This window comes from Silene latifolia, chromosome 1 (assembly GCF_048544455.1).
Source record: "Silene latifolia isolate original U9 population chromosome 1, ASM4854445v1, whole genome shotgun sequence".
In the NCBI taxonomy this organism is placed as follows: domain Eukaryota; kingdom Viridiplantae; phylum Streptophyta; class Magnoliopsida; order Caryophyllales; family Caryophyllaceae; genus Silene; species Silene latifolia.
In genome coordinates, this window is record NC_133526.1 from 6,608,329 (window position 1) to 6,632,986 (window position 24,658).

Sequence of the window (24,658 nt, forward strand, 5' to 3'; positions counted from 1 at the left end):
TCCTTGCCAACGGTAGAGGCTGCCTCCTTCCTCTTTCGGATAAGGGGAGATTCCTCCGCATCGGAGTCCCCCTCAGAAGGAATATCAACAACCTCCACCGTCTCCTTTTTAGGAGGGGGGGTGGGAGTTGGAACCGGCGTCGACGCCCTCGCCGCCGAAGACATTGTTTTCCGCGTCCGACGCACAACGCCGCTAACAACCTTCGCCTGAGCCTCCTCCACGCTCAAGCCCTTCAGCCGCTGCTCCATAAGATCACTCGGCGACTTCCTACGGTCGTGGGTTTGAGCCTTGGGATGCAAGTTGGCAACGGTTCCATCTTTGTGCAGCCCCATTCTCCGGAGAATATCCTCAGACAAGCCCGATCCAAAGTGGTCTGCGAAAGAAACAAAGCAAGAGTTAAGTAGAGGAAATAAACCGAAATTCGAGGAGCAAGAGCATTAAGAACGGCGATGGGCCTCACACCGACCCCACTCACCCTGTGCTAGGGCCGGTATGAGGCCGACATGGCAGAGCGGCTCATCCTGAAGGATGATCTCGCGTCGGGGAATCCATCTTTTCGGCACCCCACTCTTGTCCACCTCAAAGAGCCTCATTGCCGGCCTCTCATCCTCCCCGGAGATAGACACTGCTGGCATCCATTTTGAGCTTCTTCCGGGAAACCCATCTATCGTGCTCCGCCCGAGTCTCACACCGCAAGTTAACTCGGTCTTTGGAAAAAGGTGGCGGCGGATAGTCATCCGGCACCTTAACGTACACCCACCGCCTTGCCGATCCTTGCAAGAAGAAAGTTTGTTAACAGAGACATAACCCGACTCCATCTCCACACTGTACCATCCGACGCGGCCAGAAAATGGTTTGAGATGGTGAAGCCGGCGGAATAAATTCACCGTTGGGGCCTCTCCTTTGAAGAGACAGAGCCAGACAAAGCCGATTATGGTCCTCATAGCCAACGGGTGCAGTTGTGCAACGGCAACGTTCATGGCTCTAATAATGGCCATAACGTGCTCATTCAACGAAACCGAGCCCATACTCCAAATGCCGCATATACACGCCGGTGTGGCCCGGTGGAGGGCAACAGACGGCCTGACCCTCCTCAGGGATAACAATTTTGTATCCCCTACCGAAGAAAAAGTGGCCCTCGAAAAATTTCTCGCCTGAACAACTGGCGAGCTTATGAGTCCAAGCACGGTCGAACGGACCTTACAGGCCGCCGTGATCCATAACATACGCCTCCTCCGTTAGGACGAGGCCTTTCCACTTCATCACCGAAATCATCACCAAAATCACCATAGGAATCGTCATCCTCCCATTCCTCCAAAATTTGAGGGTCAACTTCGGGAGAAGGAGACCTAGGGCCCCCGACGCAGTTCACTAGGTCCAAAGATCGGCAGAAGACATGTTCACAACAAATTATTAGCAAGATAAAAAAGAATTTGTTTGTTTACCTCAAAGAAAAACACTCGCTGGATCGAAGACCGAAGATTGGAAGAAAAGAAAGCCCTTGAAAGTTTAGAGAGATGAAGATTTTGGGAGAAAATTTTCGAAAATTTAAGGAAATGAAAGTAATGGCCAAAATCACGAAATAACTGCCCTATTTATAGGGAAAAGCCCAAGAAGAGGGACCAATCAGGGCACAGCCCATGAAGCGTCAACCAATCAGCGAACAGACACGCGTCAGACATGCAACCACGGAATGTCAATCGACGCAACAGTTAAACGTCAAATCAATGCTACAGTTACCAAGCGTATTCAACACGCCCATTCACATCTCTTCGCCTGTTCATCTCCCTCAACAAAATTCCTAAGTACCTGCTCTCCGCCGGCCACATAATCGACCAAGCCGGAAGCACCGGCCGGGTGCAATCAAAAATAACCGCACTCTCACCCGGTCTCGGCCAGCGTCACCTTCTTTTCCACATCGGATGCCCCTTACGCATCCATGTGGAGGGGGGATATGGTACGGCCTAACAAGAACCACGCCGATGCTTCAGAAGAAGCCGATACCAGAAATTTTGCAAAAATACATACGCAGAATATACGCTCAACATACATCGGAGCCCATACCACGGCATAGACTACGCTGGGGGCAAATTGATGGGGCATATTCTGCACCGCTGACCAAGTCAACATATTGAGCAAAGTCAAGGGTATCCACAAAGAAAGTCAACGACTTAGACAGGTCTAGCCGATGGAGCCCATCGGCTGTCACCGGGTCTCGGCCAGAGAACTAGCCACCGGGACACAAATCCGCGTACTCATATCCAAGACCCTCGGCGAGCCCGCCACAGTCCATCGGCCGAGGGTACACAACGATCTTCTCACCTGATAGCCACTTGGCCACTTGGCCACTACGTGACAAAAGGTGAATGCCTATAAATACTCCTCAACCTTCATTGAGGAAAGCATCCACAAATTGACCTAACAACCACTATTCATCTGGTATTATCTTCCTTATCTCTCTACAATACACTCTTAGCCAAGTTACAACAACTTCTCTCTAAGTTCACTAACTTGAGCGTCGGAGTGAGTACGCTCGGCCAAAGCCGAGCCCTCAGTTTGTTCATCGTTTCAGGAGACCGTAAGAAGAATTCAAGCAAGGACATCGTTCTACTAGCTACGAGTGGTAACAAACATCTGCTCTGGAAGTACACCCGGAACAATATTAATAAAAAAAAACAAAAAATTAGAAAATGAGGGTCTGACTTATGCATACAACACAAATACACCAATTCTAATTAGGTCATGTATCCACCTCATTCCTCAACTTTATAAGGTTTTTATTATGGAACTTTTATTTTGTGGGAGTTTGATTTTGTAAGAGTTTGATTTGTAAAAGAGTGTACTCTTGGATTTGTAAGAGTGATTTTAAGCTACTATCAAATTTGTCAATGGACGAATACCTTTGTCAAGTTATTGTCAATCACACTGGACATTCAACTACAAATCAATTTTTCTTATTATTTTTTTTTAATATTTTGTACATGGACATTAGGCCCCGCTGATATCCCGGACCCTAACCGAATCCGTAGGATCCGGATCTTGCTAATTTAGACCTGCCGAATTTGGGTCGGATCTGGATCCGACGTTCGTGTCGCGGATCTGGATCTTGATCATATTGGACCATGTCCAGATCCGGCCCGTTACCATTCCACTTTGGTGTCCTGAGGTTTGGCCTAATTTTACTTTGGTGCCCTGATGTTTGCATAATTCCACTTTGATTCTCTGAGGTTTGGACTATTTCCCGCTTTGGTGACCTATACATAACATTCTTAGTTTTATACTAAAAATAACAATTTGAACATAACAAGTCAAACCTTTTTTTGCAATATTATGTTGATTATTCTATTTTGTATGTAACGCAATATCCAATTTTACACTTTATTTTACTAAAATTATAATTAATTAAAATAAAAGTTGACTATTATATATTTTAGGTTACCAAATGAGAGTTTATTTAAAACTTAGGTCACCAAAGTGGTAGGTAGTCCAAACCTCAGGATACTAAAGTGGAATTATGCAAACCTCAGAGCACTAAAGTGGAATTAAGCCAAACCTCGGGACACCAAAGTGAAAATTTTCCTTTTTTCAATTGCAAGAGTCTGAAATTGAACCGACGGTCAAAAGCCCAACTTCCAGAAGACGGTTCTACGAAAGAGTTTTACAACTTTCAAGTTGGGTCAAGTAGTTAATTACTCAATACCAACGGTCCAAAGCCCAACTTACAAAATCCCCCATCAACGAAAGAACCAAAAACACGACCTGCGATAACACTCAACATCTCCACCACTATTCACCGTCGACTGAGCTATCTGCTGTTTCCAGCCGCCGGCGTTCGTTAGGTAAGCCGATTAACATTATCGTGTTGATTACTTTAAATCTGATTAGGGTTTGTTTATATTTTACAAACCCAGTTTTTAATTCGATTTTTAAGGTACATTTAATTTGTTCGATTGTCACTAAATTCGCGATTGGTTTGAGGGTTTCGTTAATTCATTGATTTAATTTTAATGGGTATCTGGTTAATTGTAGAAATCAAGGTTGTTTAACATTATCGTTTTTTAATTTAGGGTTTGTTCATAATTTACAATTCCAGTATTTAATTTGTGATTGATTGAAGGTATCGTGTAATTCATTGTTTGAATTTTAATGGGTATCTGTTTGATTATAGAATTCAAGGTTGTTTAACATTATCTTATGGATCATTTTTGATTTTGATTAGGGTTTGGTCATAATTTACAAACCCAGTAATTAATTTAGCTTAATTCTACGTTTACATTTTACATTGGTTTGGGTGTTTGGTATTTTATTTGTGATTGATTGAGAAATTGGTGAATTTCATTGTTTGAACTTTGATTGGTGGTAATGTTGATTGTAGAGATCAAGATTTTGTAAAGATGAGTTCGTATATGAGTCGATTATTCCCCAAATCGAATTCCAGTTTTCTATTAACATCTGGGCAGGCGTTACAATCCGAGGTTTTACGATTAAATAAAGAAGCATTCTTGGTTGATACTGGATTAGGAAACCCTAAAATTTGCTTGAAAGATGAGCTTACCAGAGTGCCGTCCGACCCTAAAGTCACTAGGTTCAATAATAAGGTGGGGTTTTTGGACATGGTGACGGGTGAAAAAAATATTTCAAAGCAGATATTGGAGAGATTTTTCATCAATATTATGACGGGAGATTTGAAGGCGAAGGAAATAGCCATTTCAAAGCTGAATGAGTTGGTGGGTCCCTGTATGGATGCTGTCCCTGGCGAACCATTATTGCTTCTCCCAACGAGGTTTAGGCAGAAAGTGGCTGGGCTGGAGTTGAAGAAATTACAGAAGAGGGGTGGGACTGTTAATGGTTTTGTTACGCACAAAATGAGAGGCGGTTATGCAGTTGCTGTTGCTGGTTTTATTGCATTCCTTCCTGGGAGAACAGCGTGGAGCTACAACAGAAGTATGGGTGCTGGCAAGTTTCATGTCAACTGCTTGGATTTGAAGACTTGAATTCATTCATGGGTATCTCTTCTATCTTTGTGTTTTTATACCGAGTATGATTTTTATCTTGTCGAGAAGCGGAAACTTGCTGTTGTGATTTGTTTTTCATAGTTTTGGATGACGGTTCTTTGGGTTTTCATTTGCACTTCAGCCAAAGACTCGCTGTTCTTTGGTTTTTGGCTGTGAATTAGGATGTACTTCGTAATAAAGCAAAATGACTTGCAAAACTATGCGCGCTTCAAGTTTTGAATTAGGATGTACTTCGTAATACAACAAGATTACAGGGAGCATTCGAAGTGTGAAGCCATTTTCATCAGCAGCTGTGTCGAAGGTTCTTTTTATGTTACATTCATTTACATTTCCTATACTACGTATGTATTCCTGCTCCGGATTTTCCTACCATGTTACGACCCATAAATTGCGAGGAAAGTAATGAATTTTTACACCATGCCCTGCTTTGGCTAAAACGGGTATCTGCTGCGACAGAGACTTATCTTAATACATTCATATAGTTCTGATGGATGCAAATCACCATTTCCTACCAAACCATATAGTACGAACAAGAATCAGTTGTAGACTTGTCGCGTTGCCATTTCTCTTCTTCCAGGGTATTCTATATTTCTATGGTTCATGAAGTGTAACAATGAGGGATTTTAGCGACATCCTACTATTAGACCGGGAAAACAGATTGGGTAGCGTCGGGTTTGTTTTTGTGTCATGGGTCACAATTCCTTCAATAACCAAACCCTATTCAAATAAATCTTGTGTCGTGTTTGTGTTGACTGATTTACATAATTGGCTCATCAAGTCTCAATCCAAATCCGTTGAGTTCGTGTCGTGTGTTCGTTTTATGTCAATGTTTGGAAAGTATAAATATATTTGTTGTTTCTGTCCAGAAAACTCAACCCAAACACGACCCACTTAAATCTCTTATCGTGTCCGTATCAACCCACTTACATAAATGAGCCATAAAATCTCACCCCAAGGCCCAAACCCGTTAATATTTTTGTTAGATTCGTGTTGTATTTTCGAATCGTGTCATTATTTACGAGCTCTATATAAGGCGCGAATTACTGGATATCCTACAGCATGTTCTTTCTACAGCATGTTCTAGTGTGGATTTTTCTTTTAAAGGATTTTTCTTTACTGAACTAGTGCTAGTGTGGATTTTTCTTTTAAAGGACAAGGACAGCGAATTACTGGATATCCTACAGCATGTTCTTTCTTTCGACATACAATTCCTCATGTATTATATGGATTACATAGTGGTATGGTATTTGATCTGTTTTAAATAAAAGTTTAAGTTGATGGTTGAAATTCTAAGATTAGTTTATACTCTAAAACACATCTTCACACAAATATTCTTTGGGTTTAAAGTGTGAATGCAACTGTAGACCTCCCCATATCAATACCTGGTGCTAATATTCAACTCTACAATTAAAAGGGGTGAGATTCGAACCCGTGACCTTAGTCACACTAGCTCTAACACCATTAATCTCTTTCATGTTATGCCACCTTAGAATTTGTTTTCTTACCTGTATAAACAAACAAGAAGTTTCCCTTGTGACGGGTATATCCGTCACAAGTTTGTGACGGGTCAAATACTACCCACATGGGTAGATAAGATAAAACAAAATGCTACTCTCTAGGCATTTTGCTTTTGTCTTATCTCCTCATGTGGGTAATATTTGACCCGTCGCAAACTTACGACGGACATGCCCGTCACAAATAAGAATTTGTGATAAACAAATGAGTAATAATGTAATACGGAGTACCACTTTTTTAGGAGGAGGGAACTAGTAATGAGATAAGGTACACTTGAGAAAAAAAATCAAAAAATTTAACTAAAACATCCGAAAATCTCATCCGTCGGAGGATGAGCGCCCTTGCTAACCCCCTAGCTCTACCACTACGTGTTACGTTCTTCATGAGTGACTTCAGTGGAAGCGCATTAACTCGGAAGTATCAACCGGTCTGGCCATACGTAGCTGCACACAGCTCGTTTAACGAGTGCAAACTAAATTTTTTTTTTTTTTTTTTTTTTTTTTTTTTTTTTTTTTTACAGCAAGCGATGAATAACTTACATTATTTCGAATGTTACAAAGTAAGCTATTCGACTAAGTAGCACCAGAGAACTGACTACCAACTCTAGTTCTACCAAGCCATTCCTAACGATAACATACACATTAGCAAAAATTAAAACTGCAAACTAAATGTGATGACTGTCTGTTCATTGGAGTAGTTTGTAAGTTGGTGTCCCATAGTAGTCTCATGTCGGAAAACTCATGTGAATTTAACATGTTTATAAGTTAGGAGTAGTTCTTCTAAGAGATCGTCTTATTGAAAAATCAAAATACTCACAAATTTTTATTTAAGACGGTATTATTATCTGTTTTATGTTTAAGATAGGTCAAATATCATATCACTCATGTATATGAGCCAAATATATTAGTTTTTCCTATGCATTCTTATACACCACAAATATTTTGTACTTCATCCGTTTTATGTTTAAGACGGATAATACGGTGTTAAAGGAGACTTACTACAAAATGATATAGCATGTATTAGCATCAAAAAATTAGGTATTGAAAGCCAAGAAGTGGTTATAAATGATATAACAAGTACGTGTAATGATAAATCTACTACGTTTTTACTAATACCATTCAAGTTGTGGGAGAGTAAATATTATGAAAATAGTAGAAGTAAATAAGATACTCATATAATTAGCTTGTACTTGATAGTGACCTATTATCGCTCTAAAAAAGTAAAAATAAGTATCAAATTAACGTGTTACTAGCATCATCAACAATGGTAATAATAAAAGATAATTGGTGACGAAAATTGGTAAGATACTAACGCTCATCTTCTTAGCTCACTGTAATTTACGCCTTCAGCGCCCCATGTATAGTAGCGCGATACAAGATGTACTAATACTTGGATGGCCTCATTGGCACATCCATCAAGAAATACATGGATTCGGGACACCACAAACGAAATTTTTTTTTGGTAATTTACTCTTTGTGCATATTACCCTTCGATCAAAATTGTTTTTTTATTGGTGATTAATATACTCTTTATAAATAAGTAAATAACATAAAAATGTAAACAAAGTTAAATGTACTAAATTTAATATCTTAAAGTTCATTAAATTCGCAAATTATAAATATATAACGGGCAATTGGGTATAATTAAAGTTTTAAGTTTGACCAATTGATGATCTGCACTAAACTTCTTTTTGTCGATGGACACACCATCACAAATGTTATAACAGAAGCAAGAAAGAACTAATAAAGAACAATAAAGAGACAAATGCACAGATTTACGTAGTTCACTAACGGTGTGTTAGCTACGTCCACATGGCAGAAGGGAGAGAGTTTTATTGATATGTGAGGAGTTTTGATTCTGATTCGAGACGGTATGATGATTCACAGGGAGAGGCTTAGAGAGTTTATATAATAATCTTTAAGACCTAATACAGAATGACCTAATAAAGGCCCAAGACAGACCTAGCCCAATAACAGATACGGATACCAGAATCAAGGCACAAACCCAACAACAAATATTATGCCGTGGTTCAAAATCATAAACCTTAGACAATCCGAAACTTTTATGTAATAATGCACTTTGATTTAAACCTTTTAATAGGAAGGGAATTTATCACATTATATATATCAGCATTGATAAATAATATAAGAATTATACATCTTTTGTTTTACGCTATTCTAATTTGACCAAGTAAATTCAATGGAAATAACATAGTTTGTATACCAAAGAAGTATATCAAATGTAGGTTATAAAAAACATTGATCAGTTCATAATCATCAGTTTAAACTTATAGTAGAAACGGTAGAATTGTACCTCACATGGCATGAGAACATCAAATATCTTAAGGTGTCAATTCAGATTTCGGTAACCTCATATTCTCATAAGTGAAATTTCAGCCCAAATATGATTCGCTCACAACGAGAATATGAAACATGTTGATCACTATTAGTATTTGGCAAGAAAGAGATCATCTGCATCTAGAGGCTCACAAAATCGAGTATGTAGTAGAACACTACATATGCTACATTCGTGAGCCTCAGGATGCAGATTACCCATTTCTAACCAACACACGGATCATACTTTGACAACGAAAAACAAAATAAAAAATGTAATTAACAAATGTAGTTATGATCATTAGTAGGATCTCTCCATTATATAACTTGTGTTTTAACTAACTATGGAGTTTGTTGCTTATTTGAGCTATCGAAATCGGCCTATTTATACTATCTTCAGTTTAGTAAGATGTAGGGCTCATGGTATAGGTTCTTTTTCATCTAACCAATCAGTGTTAAAAGGATGTTATGACTTAACTACTCATCTCATGCAAAGTTAATTCTTGGGGATCATCCTTGGTACAATACTCATTTAAGTATTAAAGGTCGGTTTTTTGAGAGCGGATTCTTTAGCTCACTTCCGTGCTCCATTTTGTGTTTTAATATCACCTTTAGCTTCTGATACATCATCCATCAATGTGATTTACATTTTACACAATCTTTTATGTAATCTATGACTATGTGTTAGAAGAAGTAATAAGATAAAAGACGAGACACGAAAATGAGACAGATGATCCTCAACGAGGGTGAGGTTGTGGTTATGATCTCAAAATTAGTAGTTGGGCTTTCATAAGTTCGAACATTTAGTAATAAATGCGGTCAAAATTAAGGATCGTGTTCTGAGAACCTATTGAAACACCTTATTAGGCGACCCTAAAGCCAAGGTGACCCTCATAAATTTTGCACCTATGAGGCTATGATGCTTTCTAGTTGCCAAAATTGATACCAAGAAAATGATCATGGTTGGTTATTTTTTAGCAAAGGAAGACAGCCTTAATAACCTAGTCTATTTGCCACAGATTTCTGATTTGTCCAATTGTCCTACATACCTAATTGAATCTTAGCTTACTTTGTCATAGAAGTGATGTTGTCAAATGAAATCTATCATGTGTTCATATTTTGGGGCCACTTTTCAAATTCTTATTTCAGACGGCCGTTTTATGATAAAATGTTATTATTTTCTTATAAAATGTTACTATTATTTTCAGGGTAAAAAGTAACAACTTTAGTTATAATATTTTGTCATTAGATAATTATATTCATATTAAAAAAAATGGCGATATTTGGTCGGTCTTATTTAACACCATCTGAAGCGTGATTGCTTTGATGAATTTTCTCCTGCTCAAGGGGTTAGGGGCCAATTCATGGACTATACAACCAGTTGTATATGTTGTACGGTGTTGAATCTGAGCTTTGTGATAAAGTATCTGAGCTTTATGTTAAGGAATATGAGCTTTATTAGAAAGTATTGATATCATCCATTTACACATTAAAAACATGAACTTTGAATAAACTCAGAAAGAATACATATAAGCTCGAATTCTTATACCTTGGTTGTACAATGTTTATGGTACAACTAGTTGTATAATCCTATTTGTGGTTAGGGGACCTTTCTTTGATTGAGAATCGGAAATGATTTATTGATGTTTATTCTTGTCCATTTTTTAATGAAGAATCATGCTTGTCTTTCTATTAAATCAAATAAGTAATTGACAACATAAAGGAAAACGTATAAAATCCTACTAAGAACCTATTTTTGAAAAAGAGGAGTTGAGTGGTAAATCTTATGAGTTAACCTATAAACTTCGAAGAATATGATTTCTCCTTTGGTATAATAGAGGGGACGAATTTTGAAAGTAAAACTAATTAGCTAAAAGGCAAGGGATGACGATCTCAAGGACATCCTCCCGAAGAATAAAACGAAGGTTTGAAAGGGGATGATCCAGAATTGTAATGTTTGTCGACAAACTAACTCGACAATTGGCTAATCAATCACTAGCACGATTAGCTACTTCTCAATAAGCATTTTCGATCGTTATAAGACTTATAACCCAGCCTTCTGCATTAATAAGATCTTTACACTTCTTATCTATAAAACATAGTCTTAGACTATGATGAATAATACTCGCTCCAATCATATCCAAATGCATCATTTCTCTTTTTGACACTATTTATAAGAGAAAATATACTCATGAGGATTTTGTTTAATTCGTCTTTATAAATATAATAAGAATATCAAACTTTTATTATTTTTTATAATGTAAACTGAGGATATTTAAGTTGTAATTCATGCACTGATAAATGTGTAAAAGAAAAATAGTGCATTTGGATACTCCCAAGTCCTATGCTAGAAATTTGGCCTTGCTCGTTTAGTTCAAAAAATGTATTTGGGTCTCGAGTTCGAACCATTTAAAGATTGCTTCAAACCCCTCAAATTATGAGCATCATCTCTCATTAAAGTATGTTTTTTTATTTTTTTTTAAAAAAGGATGATTAAACTGGTATGTATGTTTGTAGAGTTTTACACACGGATTGATGAATGATAATTACGACTACTCACCTCATATACTAATTAGTTGTGGAGTTCCACCATAATTAAAAAAAAAAGTTGTTGAACTATGGTACAAGGCATTATGAATTTATTAATACGAAATAAAATTAAGTTTTAGCATAATTGAGATATTATGCCTTAAAGGAAGCACCAACATTAAAATTGTGTTCTTATTCCTAAATCTCATAGTACACTTAGCTTAGAGGCAAGAGGCAGCACCGTGTCTATTAAAGAAGGCTAAACAGAAAGGCTTTAGGAAGAAGTGTCCGGATTCTCTGTTTCCATTTTCGTGTCCCATACAGACATCCTGCTTAAACTTAAGACAAGTTTTCATCCAAATTATTATATATTGAAATGATAAATTGAAGTTGGCAATCTTGGTAAAACGGAATTTCTAACGTGTGAATATATGCTCTAAGTGCATTCAGGACTATATGAAGAACACCAAAATTCTCATGATTCCAGGGGCGTCTCAAATTTTTGGGAGACCCTGTGCTAGAAAGTCGATGTGGTCCATAAAATTATTTTCTTATTATTCAAGTAATTTTGCAGTCATTTTTACTATGATACTTAATGGAACGATGGATGAATATTGATTTTACCGCTCTCTATCCAAGCCACTAGGCAGAATCCGCTCTATTAAGATACTACCCATTGCGCCTAAAACTTTTGAAACTCATACTGCAAATTTGTGTTAGAGCACACTTTTAACGATTTTTGATAATAATCATTTCTTTTAAGAAAATTTTTGAATACATACTCGTATTAAATAAGCAAATAATGTTTTCCTAACTCATAAGTTGTGTTATAGGAAAATGAAGAAATATTTTGAATACGCACTCGTATTAAATAAGTAAATAATGTTTTCTTAACTCATAATTTGTGTTATGGGAAAATGGGTAAAAAGGGTATAATTCTCTAGAAAGATATTTTATACTCCCTCCGTCCCGGTCAATTGTTGTCCTTTTGTTTTGGCACAAAAATCAATGAATGAGGAAAAGGCCAATAACTTAATGACAAGTGGAACAAATTGAATGAGAATGATCAAATTACTCATCAAGTTCATTCTTAAAATAGAAATGACAACAAATGACTGAGACACCCCAAAATGAAAAAGGACAACAAATGACCGGGACAAAGGGAGTAATAGGGTAGCAAAGAAAAATAATGAAAAGACGATAAAACTTGACAATGTAACGTAAATAAGCCAAAAAAACAAAAACAAAAAAAAAAGTAAACAAAACCAAATGGAAAACGATGGTGTTGGGAGTCGAACTTAACTTGTTTGAAATTTTATATGAAAAAAAAAACCCTTCAACCACTAGACCCAATTCAGTTCATGACAATTATACCTTGTTAACAATATATATCCTTTAAACCATGTTAATGAGGCCCGGTTTTTGGGCTCGGCCTGAACCGGACCTTAGCCGCCCCTGATGATTCCCTAGCGAGAAATTAAAAGATTAAATAATAATTATTATGGATTTTTCTATCCTATATTCCTATGCCCACTAGGCATAGGATAAGAAAACCAAAAGGGAAAGAATTAATGATGTTTTTATGGAAAATTACAATATCCTATCACTTTACAAGAAAAACGTCATTAATTCTTTCTTTTTTGGGTTTCTTATCCTATGCCTAGTGGGCATAGGATAGAAAAACCGAATTATTATTTAATCATTTGTTCTCTTAAAATGTATTCTTAGAATAAACGTAAAAAAAAATAGTAGATGTGGTCATAAATCATAACATCCAAAAAAATCTTCTAGGTTAACAATAGGTCTTGGTATAGACGGGTGGGGCGAACAGACGGGTAAAGACCTCTAATAAAATGGGTAGGGGGGACAAGGTGGGGCACCCATGTGTTTTCCACTTTATGGGCAAATGGGTATTTTGTGAGGGAAAATGGTATCCCTCTATATGTATAGACGGATAGTGTCCGTCTATAATGAGAATTTGTGCTATGTTAATAGTCTGTGTCACACTTTTGTGATTTTCAATCAAGTGATGGACATTTGATTCAAAGGAATTTTGTTGTACTTCTTTCAATTACTCTACCATTGCATTATAATGTTGTAATGCTTTATTTTTAAGCCCTATTGATATAATGTCGTAACACTTTGTTTTTAGTTGTTGACAACTACTATGAAACGGTCTTATAATAACAATCTTGAGTCGCGACTAACCAGAAGTCCAACACTTCTTAATCCGTGATACTTTTAACTATTGTATACTCTACCAAAACACACTCATCCATAATATTTTGTACTATTCGAAATGGTCAGTAGTTATTTATTTGTAGTTACCTATTTTAATATTTGGCAAAAAAAATTTAAATAAGTAAATGACAATAGTACCCTTGTTGTTGAGCCGTACACGGGCTTGAAGAAGAGTAGAAAAGAAGTGATAAACTGATAACTGATAAGGGATAGATGGATAATCTTATCTATATTAATATAAAAGACAATACTCAATCCTTAACGCGTTACGTCATTAATGCAATTTTTTTTTTTTGGAAATTCATGTTATGGTGGAACCCGTGAGTGTGCAATGTATTTAATTCTTCAGATTTCCGTCTTTTCAAACATGCGATAAATTCCGTCTTACAACAAATTCTATGAAATAATATTATGAAAAAATTCTATGAATTAATATTATGAAATAGTTTTATACATTTCGTGTAAATAAAATTTATAACATATACATAGAATGAATTACAAATGCGAGTAAATGAAATTGAATTACGGAGTACATAATTTTTAAAACAAAATTACATAATAATAAAATTACATAATTTCAAGAAGGAATAACATTTATAAACGCGATCGAACATAAAACGCAAATGAATTACATACATATGTTAAAGTTGATTATATTAGATTATATTTCTTTTATCCGGATGTAAAGTTTTTTATGTATGCAATTTTTATTTACAAACGTAAATTACGTTATTTCCTTATAGACCAGTGTATGTGAACACGTGTTTGTAACAAATTTAAACATAAATTATGTAAATCGTAGATTTAGACCAACTAGATAAGTACAATAAAAATGCAAAAACAAATATACATCCAAAAACATTAATACTGGCCCAAATACATACCCGTGTAATTTTGCACAGGTTTAAAACTAGTTTCTACAATAAACGTAGTTTCCGAATAAAAAAACTCCGTAATATAACAACTCATTAGAACGGAGTGAGTATAATACTATGATGACATTGAATTAGATGTGGGACACAAGGCATGAGATTCATGTACATCTAGCATCAATATGTCCTTGGACAACCAATTATAAGTCATTTTTAGTTGTTTTTTTAAGGAAAAGGGATGTTTTTTTTAGACTTGACTGCTTTTTTGTGCAAAAAGTAGAACACATTCCTTGGGATAAAATTTAGATGCTTAAAATGATTTTGTCCAATTTAACACGTAAATAAATTACTTCCGTAAATGATCGACACATATTATATTCATAAAATAAATATCGACATATTTGGAACCAATCATTTATTATCCTTGGAATATATTTTTAGTTTATTCTATTAGTTCTCTTTTGCCAAGATGTGATGTTTATGCAACAAATTTTTTTATGGGGCATCGATTTGAAGGAGCGAACTGGTACTTCCTCCGTCTCAATCAATAGCATCATTCATTTACCACACAAATAAAGAGAAAAAAAGAAAGCATGAAGGAAATGGTAATTATTCAGTAAGAAAATATCAAATGCCTAAAATATCAAATCAGTGCAACACGACTCAACACGGCCTGTTTATACAAATTAATCGAAACAACAAAACTGCTATGATGTCAAAACATCAAAATATGATATAATGATACTAACGATTAATTATTTTGATGAAACTAGGACTACGAGATTGCATACATCTAAACCCCTTACAACTTACGTGATTGCAAAAGCCAAAACGCTGAGTGAAAAAAAAAATAGTGCCACGGTTGAACTCTGCTAAGCAGTCAATCTGTACATTCAAAATGTTCTATTTAGGCAGACTCGCTACGTGACAGTAGCGACTTCAATGTCTCGTATGTCATAAATGCAATGCCAACTCCTGGAACAACCTTGTAGTATTCTGGTAAGATACCTCTGTAGAGGCCGCGTAAGCCTTCCATCCGGAATATATGTCCAAATGCACTAAAGCCGCTCTTATAGACTCGAGCTTGCCCAGCTGCTCCTTCCAATTGTATTCTTCGTCTCACAAGATCCAATGGAAAGGTAACTGAAATGTGTAGTACACAAAAAATATCAAGTAGCAACTTAATTTCTGATTCAAGTTTCAATGCGATAAAGCAAAGGCTTAAACTGGTTTCGTATTTCTTAAAATTGTGATGACGCAGCTTTCACTATGGTTATCTTGAAACGGCTTTCATAGGGGCGAGGCTAAGTAAATCCTATTCCTCCGCCCTCCAATTTGCAGACGCCATAGAGTCAGTGGAGAAATGTTTTTTTTTTTTTTTTTTTTTTGACAACAAGCAATGAATACCTTACATTATTTCAAAAGTTACAGTGTAAGATATTCGACTAAGTAGCACCAGACACATGACCACCAAATCTAGTGCTACCAAGCCAATCCTAAGGATTACATAAACATAGAAGACAGTAACAACAGCTAGAAAAGCATTAAGGGTATAATGATAAATGCAAGCGATAGAGCCACGGGCCATAGAGCGAGCTTCAAACACACGGAAGATCTCCAAATACCGCCGATACATAACAGAAATGTTATTACTGTTATGTTACTCCCGCTATTTCTACTTAATTGATCATTTTCTTTACTCCGTATCTTATAAAATAAATGCATTTCAGAAATCAGAATCAACCCCCCTAGCTAACACCGGGTAAAGCAGTATCTATCTGACTATCTATTTCAAAATTGATTCTTAAATATGACCTCTAATCAAAATGGAACACAAATGGGAGAGAACGATAATTAGCTTTGAGGTACCAAGAGAGCCTTTATAGAAGATGCTTGCTCAAAGGCTACAAAAATCTAGAAAGTAAATTAAAGAGATTATAAACAGTGCATTGACTGATTAAGGACCCTAATGATAAAAATGTTTCAAGAGTGTAATCTGGTTCATATTTCCATATTTTCAATGGAGCCAAAGACACATCACTCTTTGGTTATGGATTATAATGGAATAAATCAAAATGGCTCACTAAAGTGGCTGCGCTTCTTTCTTTTGTGAAGTAGCGGTCCTTCGATGCAGTTCTTGACGCAATTTTCATCTTGGGTCATTCGGAAACAGCCTCTTTATGTTGCTAACACAAGGGTAAGGCTGCGTATATCCGACCCCCCCCCCCCCCCCCTCGCTACCCCGCAATTTGTGGGAGCCATTGAGGCACTGGGATAATGTTGTTGTTGTAGTGTAATCTGGTTCATGGCATCACAACATCTAGGCGTCGAGACAAAGTGTATTACGTCTGAACTTCGGCGCACTTGTAAGGGTTCAAGAAATTAGAAATGGTATAGTGGAAGATATAATAACAAAACCAGAAAATAGTGTGAAAATATTTGGAAAATTTACCTGAAAGGCTTCCCACACCCACCACATTTGACATGTTGACGGATCAAACCATATATGCACACAATTTACGCGGTATTTGCTTGTCAATTTTCGTACAATAATATCCTTTGAGAGAATAAATATCAATGAAGGGTCTACTGATGGTTTGACTAGTTGGCTTAACTGGCGACTATGGTAGGTTCTCTTGCTGAAATCGCATTCTGTCCTATCTCAGTTGATGGTCGAATAAAGTCACTTTGAGGGTAGGTCCCTCAATGTGGTAGCCGCAAATTACAGGATTCGGAAAGAAAAAAACATGGCCCGAATCACAAGAGGAACAGGGTTCATACTGGTGATAATCTGAACGAGTCTATCATTCTTTGCTTGCCTTCCACATTTAAGGTAAAGTAGTTTAAAGGAGGGGCTAGATTGTAGATAGGATAGGGGATAAAGCATGAGAAAAGAAGTGTAATACAATTATCTCTGTATTGAAAATATATTGCTAAACTATCCGATTTCTGATGCTCACGAAAAGATATAAAGTTTCCATAATGCTATGCGAAGAATTAGATAAAACCATGGGAGACTGATAGCAAAAGATGATCCATATTATATCCTACTCGATACATATCGTATATCTCTTTTTGGTGGGCCAGGGGCTGAGATAAATGTGACCTGAGTGGCCGACCCACCTGGCCTCTCTAGGGGGATCAATCCCCTCCCTAAAGCCCCTATAGTGGGTGAGTCTTAAAAGTCGGCTACTGAGAAGCTTACTACATGAAAGAATCGTGGAGATGCGGTGAGCTGTGAGCACGATACAGAAAAAAATGAAATCCTGGAATAACATTCTAAAGATTTGCAGAATGCTTATAGGGAAGACTCCACAATTTCCCTATGATAAAGTCAATGCCTAAGTAAAAGGCTTAGATGTCAGATTTAACTAACCTGTTGAAGATGCAACACCCGAAAGACTTCCACAAGTAAGGCTAACCATCAAGGTGGAATCATTTGGCCTAACAATAATTACCCACTATCAATGACAGTTTAAGATTAGTAAGATTTTAAAAAGATCGATGACAGTTTTAAGAGTTTACCTTTTAGCCTGCCAATAGGTTCGTAGGCTCTCGTAAACTGAAAAACTTATGGCTATACTGGGACCAACACCCTGCATCACCAAGAAATACATATGAAGGGTTGACACTAACTAAGGTAGGTTAGCAATTCCAATGTAAAGGTCAGTTAGTGACATACCATCAATGTTGCCCCAAGACCTTTATACAAGCCGGGGAACCCTTCTTCTCTACATATTGTTTGAAGAGCGTGTGAAATACCTCGGTAGTACATGGCATTTCTCTACATATATTCACATAATTGTTAGAGATACCGTTGCCACGAAGAATTAGAGTCAAGAAAATCATATTTTGGATACCGTAACACTGAAAAGGAGTAATTATACAACAACAACAACAACAACAACAACAACAAAATCAAGCAGATGCAATCATGCAACTAGGATAAACTGATAAAATTCTGAAGGTTGTGGCCTAGGCCCGCCCAGCCCATATCCTAAGCTAAGAAGTCATAATTTTAAAAGAAAAATGGTTTTCTTACCATTTCCTACCATGATTTTGTATAACATGTAATATTAGGGAAAACTTTTCATATAGTATCAGTCCCTATGTTTTCTTTCCTACCATCAAAGCCGCAGTAAAAAAAAATTAGCCAAAGTAAGCTGATAAAGTACCTGTGCTGTAAGGCGCGTCCTAACAAGATCCAATGGATATGTAGCAGTAGCTGCTGTAATGCCCGAAAGTCCACCACTTACGAAATGAACACAAATGTCTTTTTTGACATCATCACCATTGCTACGGAGACTAGGGACTGACTGCAGAAACTAGGAAAAAAAAAACTAAATGTGGTTAGATACTTAGATTATAACAATAAATATAAAAAAAATTCCCAAGTTTCCACTACAAATGAAGTGATAATACAAACCTTCTTGTAGCGTTCATAAGAATAGAAATTCACTGAGGAATATGGAAGGCGATGAACGATGGTAACCAGATTTCCCTTCCAAAATGCTCTAAATCCTTCCTCGTTAACAATACGAGAAGCTTCATGCCACATGCTAGTTTTGGCTAATGTGGCAACATCTGCATGCATTCCTTGCACCTACTAATACAATGAGTAAGGATCATTTCATTCATTTGGAAAGAGAGACTAAGAACAGCGACTTAAACTTGGTATGTATTGTATGTAATATACACAATTAAAGATTACAGAATGGCAGTAAAATTTTCTCGTCCAATGCCACATTTACATAGAGAGATAAAGGAACCATCATATCGCATACAGATGCCTACTGATCAAGCATCTGTAGCTTGGCCAACACAAGAGTACATGAAGCTTAAACAAACAACCCTGGGAAATGATACCAGATCTGGACACAAGAAAAATGGAACAACTAGCAGGCTACTTAAGGCTGTACGCCTGTTGGCGTTTTCATTCACTGTCCCATTTGTATTAGAATTTTGTAATGACCACCAAAAACTACAGAATAAAGGCTCAATGAGACGAATCGGAATGAACTGAAGTAAATCTCGTAATAGTTAACATATTGTACACAAAATACCATTATCTTTTCACGCCTTAAACATGCTCTTCTTACACAATTTAAAGCCTATTCACCGTTTTTATGCTCCCCCAATTAGCCAGCCTTGTAATCTTTTACTAGCATTTATTAAAGCATAGACCATTCTAATCGTGAATACAAACGAGACAAGCGGCACATAGAGAAAGATAGAGTTCCATATCAATAGTCTGCATATACAGAAATGAAAAAGTCCACGGTCTACTAATCATGACCAAAGCTTGGAATTTTTTTTTTTATATTCATTTGGTACTTTTGATTGTACCTTCTTCAAAATTCAAATTTTGGTCTACAGCTGATAAATGATGATCATTGATCACGCTGTTTTTTATTACAAACCAAAGGCGGCTAACATGACCTAGCCAAACCATTGCTCAATATTTTTCCCTCTTCTTAAGTCCTAAGCTTACCAAAATAAACAGCATAAAGTGCTACTTTCTCTATCCCGATCAGTTGTTTACTTACCATTTAGGTATGTCTAAGACTCTTAAGCCATTTGTTTACTTTTCCATTTTGGCAATACATTTATCTAGCTAAACTACTACAATAACCTTGCTCAACTGTCCTCACCCTGTGTTCTCTTTTCCATCTCCTCTCACTTCAGTTAACCTGTCATATTCCTCAACCCACCACAATCTCATTCCACATTGACCACTTCCCCGCCATTAGTCGCCAAGTCTCCACCCAAGCCACCACATCTCTGCCTTGCCCCGGCCCCTACTACCACTTCTTGACTTGCAGAATTTATATGTAGAGAAACACATGACCATTATTATTCCCTCCCGCCTAGGCCTATTAACATGAGTCTGTTTAGGAGTACTTAAGTAGGGATTGTATGGGACAAAGATACATGCAAGGATATCTTTATTTTCCCTAACTTAGTATAGAAAGAGGCCAATTGTTCTGCAATGGACGAAAAAAGAAATGGGAGTAACATAGATGAGATGTTGGAAGTATAGAAAATTGGGAACTTAAATAAGGAGGAGAATGTTATTAAGTCTTTGTGTAATGAAGGGGGAAACTCAAGTGAAGGAATTAAGGCAATACAATAAGAGTCTCAATCGTCAGTCCTCAATCCTCACTCAAGTTCGATGGGATAAATTGCCCTGAAATGAGGCTAATAGCATCGCACCAGTCCCTACTTCAACCACCATTCATTCATTCACCCATGCAACACACAATGATCTTTGTTCATAAATCCTAATATCTTATAACATACCCCTAATTCGACAGTTTTAAAAAGTGTCACACGTCGAAGGCCTGTAATTCCAGCAAAGGGAGAAAAAAATGAAGCAGAAGTTCAGCATAGTTCAATTAGTTTCGGTCCAAAAAGAACAAGGCCAAATCAACTGAAATGGGAGAATTGTGATTATTGTTGTAGGATTGAAAATGTATCCTTCAATTTTCATTTTCCTCCATTTCCATTCAACCAAACCGCTAACCAAACAAAGGATTATATCCCCTGTAAAATTCATGAAATGGGACAGCGTGGGTCACACCCACAAGGAGGAAAGAGCCTACTCCACGGTTTCATCCTAAGACTAATTGGTGACAGAGAGTAACTACATCATTTTGTCAGACACTCACAAGTGGGTAAACCATAATAAAGAGCCGATTTTTAACTGTTTCCGAATGACCCACAATAACAAGAACAGAAATTCTCATTATAGACGGACACTATCCGTCTATACGTATAGACGGATACCATTTCCCCTCACAAAATACCCATTTGCCATAAAGTGGGAATCACATGGGGTGCCCCACCTTGTCCCCCTACCCATTTTATTAGAGGTCTTTACCCGTCTATACGCCCCACCCGTCTATACCAAGACCTATTGTAACAAGAAGCGCAACCAATTTAGCGAGCCATTTTACTACCAAATTACCAATCAAAATTCCGGTAAAAAATCACCCTTTTACCACATAAATTCCTACGTCTCAATCAAAAACTTAAGCTGATGACGGAGACCCAATCAACGATTTCTATACATTAATAATCAAAATCAAATAAACAAAACCACAAGAAATCAGATTAAATTACCTGGAATAGGATAGTAAGACGAGCAAGCGGAGCAGTACAAGTTTTACTAACAGCGCCGGCAATGCCACCGGCGAGAAGCTGCGGAACAGTGCCTAACTGTGATTGAGATTGTTGAAAAAGCTTACGCGTAGCTGCGGTTTCAACAACAACGCCGCTGCCGCCACCAACGCCAACTCTTGCCTCCATTGGTGTGATCTTATGGTTTCCGATCTTCGCCGAAGCGAAGCGAAAAGTGAGGGGATTAATTTGGGAGATGAAGAAGGTGTGAAAATGGAGGTTTTGAGTTGAAGAAGAGGGAAAATAGGAATGGTGTTAAACCCTAGTTAAACCTCTCTTGACTTTTTTGGGAATCAAGGGTTTTTGGTGGGGTACAACTATACAAGGGTATAACTACGAATTTACGGGTATAATCGAGTCGATTTGAGCTTATGCTTAAGCAAGCTTTAAATAAGAACATAAATTGGAGCTCAATCTTATTAAAGAGTTAGAGTTTGGATTTGGCAACTCAACAAAATTAAATAACTTAATAAAATATAATCAAAATTCAATAAATTAAATTAAAAGAAGTCTAGGCATGTGTGGTGTGTATAATCATCCGTTGTATGTTGGTGAAATTGATAAAAATCAATTTATTTTAAATTAAGTAAATTTATTTGTCAGTAATAATGATATGAAATTAATAAATTCGAAAATATTCCTTAATATTCTCTTTGATTTCCTCTCAATTACCAATCAATTTGAATAAAGTAGTTTTCAAGTATGAAAACAATAACCTACACGAATTTCCAAGCTTGTTTTTCCAAACATTTATCAAAAGCAACAATTGCAATGGAAAGCACATTAGAAAAATTTAAGGCTCAGTTTGGCAAAACTACCTGAAAAGGTAACTGAAACCTGAAAAGGTAACTGAAAATTGAAAAGCTAACTGAAACCTGAAAAGATAGCTGGAAATTAGGAGATGATAAGGTAACTGATTATATAAAAATGTGTTTGGCAAACTACCTGAAAAAGTAGCCTAATTTTGGTAAAATGACGTAAAAGATATGAAAATTATTTAATACTCCCTCCACTTTTTTATATATGACGTTTTGCATTTACGAGGTAAGTTTTTGACTTTAATATTTACAAAAATATATTTGTTTAAAAAATATAAAAATTGTACGATTAAACTCCTTACGAAAAACTCTTTCATATGAGTATACATATCATAATATTTAGTCTTATATTTTAAGAGATATTGAAGAGAGAAGTAAGTGTCTCGAAATGTGAGAAAGTCATATATAAAAAAAATAGAGGGAGTATTATACAATAAAGGGGTACAAAATGGAAAATAAGTCATTTTAGGTACCTGATTTCTCAAATGCTACCCGAGGTAGCATTTCATTTCAAGTACCTTATTTGACCAAATAAACTACTTGTCAAACACTTGCAAAAAAATCAGGTAGCTGAAATTTTGGTCAAATAAGCTACTTTGGTCAAATAAGCTACCTACAATGTCGTGCCAAACGGAGCCTAAGTTCATGTTAATTATTATTGTGTAAGATCATCTTATAGTGTGATACAATTATCACAAGTTCTCACTTGTGATGGATACCGTTTCCTCTCACAAAATGTCTATTGAGAGGTGAGTGGGAAGCACATGGGGGGTGCCCCACCTTTGTCCCCTCTCCCTTTTCGTGATCCGTCACAAGCTTGTGACGAGATTAACCCGTCACAAGCAAGACTAGTTGATTATCACAATTATTCCGTTAAGAAAACGTTCATTTTTTTTAATGGTAATGATGAGTGTTTGACCGATGTAAAAACCATTTATATATGGTAGTATAATTTTGTTAGACCTTTTTTGAAAATTAAAAATAGGCGAGTGATAATTTTCATAAGCCAGATTAATTCTCATACTCACAAATCACTATCAAGAAAATCTTTGATTTTTCTTATCGTTTTCATCCGTAAAAATGGTATAGATTGATCTTCATACTTCAATCAGTCTAGTTTCCTTAAATAAAAAAAAAATAAAAAAAAAAGTGATCTCACCCATGGTTAACGTTCATGTGCAATATAATTTTGGGCCAAATGAGCACTGAGGCCCACAAAAAGTGGGAGCCCAAATACGAAGAGGAGTATTTACAAGGGCCTGTTCCATGCAAGTTAGGTCATCCACGAGTTACTCGCCTACGCAATGTGTGACCCAAGTCCAGCACTCCAGCTAGGCGACCTCGGACAGCTCCAAGTAGAGTAGCTAACCTCTAAAGGTACGTCAAGTTAAAATGCTACTCACCTATTATAGTTGGGTTACGAATTATAGGGTGAATTCACATGAATAGTCGATAATGAGAAGAGATAATACTCTAGTCATTGAGAAGGTCATTTATTTTCTACCTATCTACGAGTATAATTTCTCTAAATAAGAAATGATTAAATGTACGTTTGGGCTAGACACGACTGGACTGATCACTCATGTTCACTTTTTGACCCATGGATAAGTGAGTTTGCGGATTGGGATGAGTTAAGGAAAATGAAAGGGTGTCAAGTGACGCCCAATTTGGGTGCCACCCTCTCACATGGGGTGAATGGGGACCCCTTTAATTAAAAATGCATGTGAGAGGGTGACACCTAATTTGGACGTCACCCGATAAGGCCCTATTACTATCCGTTTGGGAATATCTTATGCACATCTGCTAATTTAACGGGTTGAACCACTAAGTTTAATAAAAAAGTATGAACAAGTCTACTCTGAATATTCAAACTAAGAACAACTCATCAATGTTTTCTTGTTTCGACATTAACCAACATCTTAGGCATCGGATGGAACCTTTTAGGCACACTCCCGAGATTAATTTTTGTTGTACTTGTACCTAACACAAAGCACTTAGTTCCTCATATGTTGTATCTTATTCGGTTTTACATTGTAGTACTTCAGTATGACTCTGAGAGCCATATTAGTAGAACGTAACACTTTTTTGCACCGTCAAAAAAAAAAACAAAAAAATATCAGTTCCTCATAAGGCAAATTTTCACTATAAGTGTCACA

General features: G+C 36.7%; 2 protein-coding genes across 2 annotated transcripts; one reads left to right on the forward strand and one right to left on the reverse strand.

Annotated features, from left to right (window-relative positions):
* The first annotated feature begins 3,726 nt into the window (after nucleotides 1-3,726).
* Nucleotides 3,727-5,301, forward strand: LOC141595380 (small ribosomal subunit protein bS1m-like). The gene is made up of 2 exons (XM_074415347.1): nucleotides 3,727-3,839; nucleotides 4,376-5,301. The coding sequence occupies exon 2, from the start codon at nucleotides 4,395-4,397 to the stop codon at nucleotides 4,992-4,994; it is 600 nt and encodes a 199-aa protein (XP_074271448.1). The 5' UTR covers nucleotides 3,727-3,839; nucleotides 4,376-4,394; the 3' UTR covers nucleotides 4,995-5,301.
* A 9,914-nt stretch (nucleotides 5,302-15,215) lies between these two features.
* Nucleotides 15,216-22,044, reverse strand: LOC141595359 (uncharacterized). The gene is made up of 7 exons (XM_074415324.1): nucleotides 21,628-22,044; nucleotides 18,932-19,108; nucleotides 18,681-18,830; nucleotides 18,188-18,289; nucleotides 18,031-18,101; nucleotides 17,882-17,949; nucleotides 15,216-15,648 (listed from the first exon to the last, which is right to left on the reverse strand). Exons 1-7 carry the CDS (start codon nucleotides 21,811-21,813, stop codon nucleotides 15,413-15,415), a joined length of 990 nt encoding a protein of 329 aa, XP_074271425.1. The 5' UTR covers nucleotides 21,814-22,044; the 3' UTR covers nucleotides 15,216-15,412.
* Nucleotides 22,045-24,658: the final 2,614 nt, after the last annotated feature.

What these genes read in the sequence shown, in the direction of transcription:
- LOC141595359 (XM_074415324.1), bottom strand. Translation starts at nt 21,813, where the DNA reads ATGGAGGCAAGAGTTGGCGTTGGTGGCGGCAGCGGCGTTGTTGTTGAA. An exon ending in GGACGCGCCTTACAGCACAG is followed by an intron (nt 18,290 to 18,680) that starts GTACTTTATCAG and finishes GAATATATGTAG; the next exon opens with AGAAATGCCATGTACTACCG. An exon ending in ACCTATTGGCAGGCTAAAAG is followed by an intron (nt 17,950 to 18,030) that starts GTAAACTCTTAA and finishes AATTATTGTTAG; the next exon opens with GCCAAATGATTCCACCTTGA.
- LOC141595380 (XM_074415347.1), top strand. Translation starts at nt 4,395, where the DNA reads ATGAGTTCGTATATGAGTCGATTATTCCCCAAATCGAATTCCAGTTTT.